The sequence below is a fragment of the Sinocyclocheilus anshuiensis genome, unplaced genomic scaffold, assembly GCF_001515605.1.
Source record: "Sinocyclocheilus anshuiensis isolate Anshui unplaced genomic scaffold, SAMN03320099.WGS_v1.1 scaffold438, whole genome shotgun sequence".
Lineage (NCBI taxonomy): Eukaryota > Metazoa > Chordata > Actinopteri > Cypriniformes > Cyprinidae > Sinocyclocheilus > Sinocyclocheilus anshuiensis.
Genome location: NW_015546118.1, coordinates 1,525,152 through 1,532,696, shown reverse-complemented (window position 1 = coordinate 1,532,696; position 7,545 = coordinate 1,525,152). Strand labels below are relative to the sequence as shown.

The window sequence follows — 7,545 nt, the reverse complement described above, 5'->3', positions numbered from 1 at the left end:
AATCAGTAAATCAATATAAGTCAGCTTCTAAAATATTGGTAGACCTGTACTTTTGAGCTCAAGCAGTTTTGTACTTTGGCACAGATTACAGCCCTAGACTTAAGCGGAAGGGGAAGCTCTATTTTTCAAAATTCAACCACTGTATATCATAAAACTAGCCCTATTTCACCAACAAGTGCAGCCTCTGCCATCACCATAACTCCCATGAGCCTTCGGTGGATGTAATGACACGGAGGGTCAACGATAAGGAAGAAAAATTGAGTCATGAGGGAATTTGACTGGTTAAAAGGAACATGATGTAAGCTTTATCTCAATCTCAAGGGTAAACAATGTCCATGAGTGAGAGAAGCTTTACACGGCCACTATGGACACTATAATATGGCTTGCTACTCTTGTCCCTCTCTCAGCCTGTGGCGAATAAGCAGAAGAGGGCACTATAGAAACTGCAATGACTGCCATCTGCAATGCAGCTAACAAAGATTTTGTGCAGAGAAACAGGGTCTGTAAGTTCACACTTAACTAAACCAAACTGTATGCCTCTTTGATGATAATCTATCTAACACAATGAGAATCTATTTCCATGTATAAGTATGCCCTGGAGCGCAAGTGCCTCTCTTGGCCACACCAGCAGAGGAGGGGTGGCAGCATTAGAAACAACTGTATCTTTATCCACATTCCCATGGGCCTGACTGATGCCACATCTATCTGTCATCCTGCATCCGTTGCGCCAATTTATGACCTCACACACTGTGTGTGTGAAAGAGAATTACGTCCTTTAAATTCCCTGTACATCCTCTTTCTCTCTCTCTGTATCTCAGCAGAGAACAACAAGCCAGTCGCCACTGCTCATCCCATTAAGCGAACATAGGAACAAAAACATTCACGCAGACCAACACACAATAATGATTGTAGTTTAAACCTCTCTGCAGGTTAAGAGCTTGATTATAGCGCTTTGGCTGTCAAAAGCCATTTTGGCTCGCAAAAATGGTAAACATGGAAATTTGGTCTTTCTTGTTGATTTGATTCCCACTTGCTACATGGAGTGGAAGAAAAGCAAAGGGAATGAGTTGCTGCTGCACATCCACTGATCATGTGGAGATGAATGTTTAGCGCTCTAGTTGAGTGATTTTCAGTTTCTAGGTTGGACCAACAAATAAATGCATTTAAGGGATGATGCACAGTCAGCCGTTTTAGCAAAATGAACCCTGACAGATCTGTGATGTGTACTGTTGACTGTATGACTCTCTGCAGGTCTAAAAGGTCTGCAGGATGCACCATTCGGAAATTACTTCCTGAATTTGAAATGAGTTAGTAAACAAAATAAATAATTGCAATATGCAAAAAAGTAAAAATAAAAGAATTTAAAATTCAAAGAAATTCCTATAACTGGATTTAAAAAAAATATAAAATCAAAGTCTGTCAAGACAAAAATGTTGACAGATGTGTAGAAACAACTAGGAAAGGATCTAATTGTCTGGCTCTCTGTGGTTGAGAGGGTGCGCAGGTGTTGGCAGCTTTTTACACTGATAATTTTAAAAATCACAGTTTATGCTCACAGGCTTCCTCTCTGTCACAAACACACAACTTACCAAGCCAGTACTCTCCAGTGATTTTGCCAAATCCTTCCCTGTAGGAGTCCCACTCCCTGAAGAAGTTCACAGACCCATCCTCCCTCCGCTGGATTACCTGACAAAAAGCAGAAACAGAATATTGATTAACCACAAATTTGTGTCAAAACCTTGTTAGTGGGTTGCATGATAGTAGATATTAAGTTTTTTTCTTTTTTTTTTGTTAAACAAATTAACGTCTGAAAACAGGACAATGTTCTGTTGTGTTCTCCTGTATAGCTTGATTCACACAGTAATTGTTTCTCATGGGGACGTAAGAGATTTTCAGCATTTACAGGGGTTAGTCTGTGATTTTATTGCCATCTGAATTCAGAATGTCTGTTTTTTTGACAAACACCAAGGTCATGTGGTAATTTAATTGACGTCTGAATCCACATCTCTGAGTTTACAAGAAGACATCAATTCAAAATTCAGTGTTTAAATGCTTTTTGACCACTGATGAACATGGTAGGGTAACTGTTGCACTTCACTGTAATTTGAATGCATATTTATTACTGAAAAAACAAAAACTGAAATGCTGGAAAGTATTTACAAGAACAATATTTCAGAACTGCTCTCCCACAGCGAGTGGGAGCTGTTAAGAACAAAAAAGAATGAGAAGAAAAGCACATAAACATTTGAAATGAGTCATTATTATGGCAGCTACAGGCATGCAATATAATTTAAAAATATGTATTATATAGGCCTACAATTACATACACAAAAAATATAAACCAAGCAGCTTTATGTTTGCCTTATGTAAATAAGAAGTTGCATTAACTTATTTCTGCTATTCTCCACATTTTTAATGACATTCATAATTTTGAGAGATAAAATGCAAGACAGAAAACCATTTCAACTATAGTGCATCTATTTTCCTATTTTTAAACAGGAGATTTAAATAATCAAATAATAAATCTGATATTATTAAATATGAATATATTCTTATTATTCCAAGCATATGATATTTATAAACAGCAGACAATCATGCGACTGGCAACATGAGCAGTGCATTCTCGGGTTCGAAGGATCACAGAACTTGCTTCTCCACTGTGAATAAATCACCATTCGAATCCATGAGTTTTATCACTGAGGTGCCATGCAATTTATTTTTACATATGTCCACATGAGAAACAATTACCGTCCAAATAGGGCTTATGATGTATGTGTGTGAGTTCATGTGCTTTTGAATGAAGTGGGCCTACTGTATGATTTCAGGGCTCTTGCTCAGAGTAACTCCATGATAAGTGTGAATGACTAAACTCTCTCAGCAGAGACTGATATGAGACCTGAACAAACATAATGATGGAAGAGCTCAGCATTGTGATCTGAAGGATAATATAATTTAATGGAGTATGATTTATTGAAGTATGATATCTTGAGCTAGTCAAGACTGACACAAAAGAGTAGAACTTACAGAGCTCGTAATCTACAGAGCCATGCAAATATTTGAGTTCACTTCTATTTTGCTTTTTTTTTTTTTTTTTTAAATCTATATAACCAGTTTGTCACTTTGAATAAAAAGTTAATTTAAAAAAAGAACAGGAATGTCAGAATGACTCAGTAACTGGCCTGTCTCCCTTTTGCCTTAAATGACAGGAGCACTTGAACTGCATGAACTCACAAATTTGTGTAAAAATCATGACGTAAACTAAAAACAGCAACTTGAAATGTCGGATCGGCATCTTATATTGGAACAAAGCAATCCAGGTTGTTGAAGGATAAAAACATGTTTACAGTCAAGTTCATTTTGCCAGTATACAACAAGCAAAGGTGGCCAGTTGAATTAGAGTTCAACTTTAAGCAAGAAGGACATTAAAGACAATGCGTCTTAATAAAGCGCAATAGTGGATGTGCACAGAATAAAATGTTCAAAATGTGCCAACCCATAATGAGTCTGTCAAAATCGCTGACACTGGCTTTGGTTGTGGCTGTGTGAGATTTTATGTGTGTTTTTTTTATGGCACAGAAGGGCATTCAGTGCAATATGGTAATCAGAAACAACACTCAGGGGTCTGTGTTTGTTCTTCTGCGTTATCTGTAATCCCTCCGGGATTACCAAATATGGATGCAAATGGCAACCACATCACTGAATGTCTATTTATGGAAAACACATTGCGTCTAATGCATTACATTTCTCCTATCATAGTAAAATATATGATCAGTTGATTTCACAAGCAGGTGGACTTTGTTTTCTGTTGAAATTTGGAAGAGAAGTGAGACGGGGAGGGAAAGGGGTCAATCCAGTACAGGATGACAGCTGTCAGTTATCTTAAAGGTTTTGCTCTCTCCCGCATCACTCCCGCCCTGTAGCTGCCGTAGAGGCTCCTGGGAGATCAACCCTGCCTGCACAGAACTGAGGCAGACACCACTGTCAAGGTTGAAATTACACATGCATCCACACACACATACAATCATGCCTGGGTATTATCTTGCTTGTTTTCCACATATTTAAGGCAGGCAAGTAGTGAAGGTCAAAGGGGCATCGACCATCACTGTCTAACAACAGTGTCAGCAGAGGCAGAGAATCAGACAGAGCGAGAGAGGGAGTATTAAAGGTGAAATCAGAATCGGTCGACCCCTTTCTCACTGTCCCTGTCACCTCACAGCTTTCAGGAATGAAGCATATATCTATTAAGCAATATCTCTCCAACAAATGCAGGTAAAAAAAACAACGGCTTTTATGCGTAATGTTAAACCTTTACTTAAAATGTTTGTGGTTAGTTTCCCTTATTTTTAAAGGGATAGATAAAAAAAACACTGTTGAACTAAAAAAAAATAAATAATAATGTTTCAGTTGTTTTTGTCTATACTGAAAAATCAAAAGAAATCAAAACTTTCAAGCTCCAAAAAAATATAAGATTTTTATAAGATATAAATTTAAAATTAATTCCAGAAGGCTTGAGTGGTATATTGGTATAAAATCTTCTACAGCGACACAATCACTTTGAATATGAACAGTCAAAATGTAATTCACTCTCAATTTCAAATTAAACAATGACCAATACACAAATACATAAACTTTGTAAAATATGGCTACATAAACCTCAAATGTCACCATGCTTAATCATGTGAAGTGAGAAAATATGTTTGCCATTACTTTGAGGTTTGTGTTGCCATATTTGATGTATTCAATGTAAATTTCATTCTGTTCTTCATGAAGAATGCACCAGTTGGGTCATATGAATTACGTTTGATCCTTTTTGGAGCTTGAAAGATTTGTATTAACAGTAATATGCACAAAATTATTTAAAATCATGTTATTAGAGATGAGTGGATCCTGTAAATGTAGGACCATAAATATGAATGTAATTTCACACACAGCTATTAATAATAATTCACTCTGCACATATGAGGAAAATGTTAGTTTGTAGTCTCTATCTATTATTAAGGTGGGAAAAAAAAAGTCACAGGATGGCTCAGTGAGCTGTTTCATGTCATTCACACAATTAAAAGACTTGATGTCACCTCATATAATATTAGCCTCTTGACACCCTGGTGTTTACAGTAATTGATCCGAAACCCTTACAGTGCAGTGATCTGTGAATCTTGCCCTGTGGTCTTTGTGCCATGACTGTGCCATTTCAACGCAAACGACAAACTGCACCCAAAATGTCAGTCGCTGCCGACCAGACTAATTAAAAATTATCTTTTAATTAAAGTCCCCACCGAAGGATTATAGCAGCTGAGGGCATTGCTGTGGTGGTGTCTGCTCTGTGTGGTTCTTCAGTACAGAGCCTTTCTGAAATCAATATCATTTTCTTGCACATGATAAAAAAGCGAAAATGATTTATCCTTGCTCAAGGAGGGCTCTGTTGTGTTTGCTTATAGCAAGTCAGTTCCTGAAGTGCTACTTGACATTTGATGTGTCACTTGGGTTATGGCTTTTACATTCCTCAGAGAATAAAAATGAAAAATTAAGCCTGCATTATTAAAGTTTTGAGTTTATTCCATTCATTAAACATTCAGAAGACCCAAGTCATGAATTCACGGTTAAAATGATAATTTGTGTAAGGTGAATTATTATTTAGTTTTCATTAATAGCTGTGTCCAATAAAACTGAACTTTAGATAATTTTCCTGGTCTTACATTTAGCCTAGAGATTCACTCGCCTTTAATAAAAATAACTGAAATATGGGCTCTGTTCTTACTGGGCTGTCAGTAAGAGGGAGGAAAATGAAGTCACTTTTTATCAGTTTGAACTATTCATTCATCTTGAATTCCTCACACTTCCATCTGTCGATGTTACTTATCTTCACAGTTATTCTAGACCAGTAATCTCACTTGAATTGTGAGAATCCAGTTTACATATTGCATTCACTTGTAAATCCTTTGTATTCCTAAAACAACATGATTTCAAAACAAAATAACAAAATCAATAAAAAAAAACATATTATTTATAACTAAGACGTGTGTGTTAGGTTAAACCTGTAGATACATTGTTCAAATTTAATACAAAATATATATGGGCACTTTCTGATCCCCAAATGTAAATAAATAATTCTCAATGTGATGAATAGGTTACCTATCTCTACTCTTCTAGAAGACCTGTGTGAATTTAAAAAATCAGCTTGAGATTAGTAGGTTACAAATCATTTAAAAAATGGCTCAGAAAAAAATTATTCTGACATAATTTGTTTAGCAAATGCCACTTGATTTCATATTTAATCTAATGCAGTGACATTCAGACTTTCAGTATTTTTGGGCCACTCTAAGATACATTTCTTTTTCTTTTTTTTTTTTTTGGAAAAATGTATTCATTTTAAAGTTTAGTGAATCTTATCATAATGGCCTCCTGAAAATGTGTGTGTAGATTTTACCTCAAGTTCAAGAGCAAATGGCTGGTCAAAAGACAGCACAAGACATTTTGATTTATCGATGTCTCTAACACTGGATTACAAACTGATTTCTACAGACTTTGGCCTTCATCAGCCTACCGCCAGCAAGATTACAGATAAAACATATTCAGCACTGCTGCTTCTCTCCCTAGGAACTGGAGCCTTACAAAGCTTCACTGCAGAGTACTTAAACAAGTGACAAAGAACCCTTGGGTGACAGCAGAGAAACACAAGACATCTCTGTTGCCGTTCACTTGCACAATGAGCAAGATGCATGCACATGGCGGAGGTGTAATAGTGTAGGCGTTGTTCCTCTCTCAGGTCTTGGATGGCTAGTGGTCATTAAGAGATCAATGTGTCTGTCAATCTGTCAATGAGACAGTCAATGCATGTGTCTCCAAACACAGCTTTGTGTGCATTTAACTGCCAGGATAGTGTCAGTGTCACGAATTCGGTCCATGGACTTCCGTTTATTCACCACCAGAGGTCACCCTTTCCATTACATTGACTCTCGCACAACACAAACTGTTGCATAGCACCCCGGACTACATATCCCAACATTCTTTGCACGATTTGCACACTGCACTGATTGCACTCATTGCACACAGCTGTTTCTAATCGCCTCACTCACTATATAACACCCACTCCTACCACCTTTCTCTGCTGAGTATTGTTTAGCCCGTACCCCATTCCGAGTCTCTGTGTTTTCCTTGTTTTGCCTTGCCTTGCCTGTTTTCGCGGTTTCTGATCTTTGCCTGTTTTCCTGGATTTTTCCCTCTCGTCTCGCCCCTGTGATTCTGTCTGCCGATCGGTGACCTACGCTAGCCCTGGGACTATTCTTGTGTTTTGCCCGCCATATACCTGTTTGCCATTGTTTGACCCTGCCTGTTTTCCACTTCTCTTTAATAAAGCCTGCAGATGGATCCACACGTCTCACGTCTCGTCAGCCCCGTTACAGTCAGCTAAAGGAACTTAACCCTTTGGGGTCGACTAACGCGGACACGCGTTTTGTGGCATCTTCTCCTGATAACACCGAAAAGAACTTAAATTACACTTTCAGTTTTGATCTTACAGATAAGAGCAATACATCAATCGAATAT

The 7,545-nt window shown here is 37.5% G+C and overlaps 1 protein-coding gene across 1 annotated transcript in view; it reads right to left on the bottom strand.

Annotated features, from left to right (window-relative positions):
* fibcd1b (fibrinogen C domain containing 1b) overlaps positions 1 to 7,545 on the bottom strand; it is an 87,705-nt gene that overhangs the window by 14,058 nt on the left and 66,102 nt on the right. Inside the window, exon 5 of the mRNA XM_016502808.1 lies at positions 1,590 to 1,686. Within this exon, the coding sequence (XP_016358294.1) occupies positions 1,590 to 1,686 (97 nt within the window). The remainder of the gene's footprint in view (positions 1 to 1,589; positions 1,687 to 7,545) is intronic.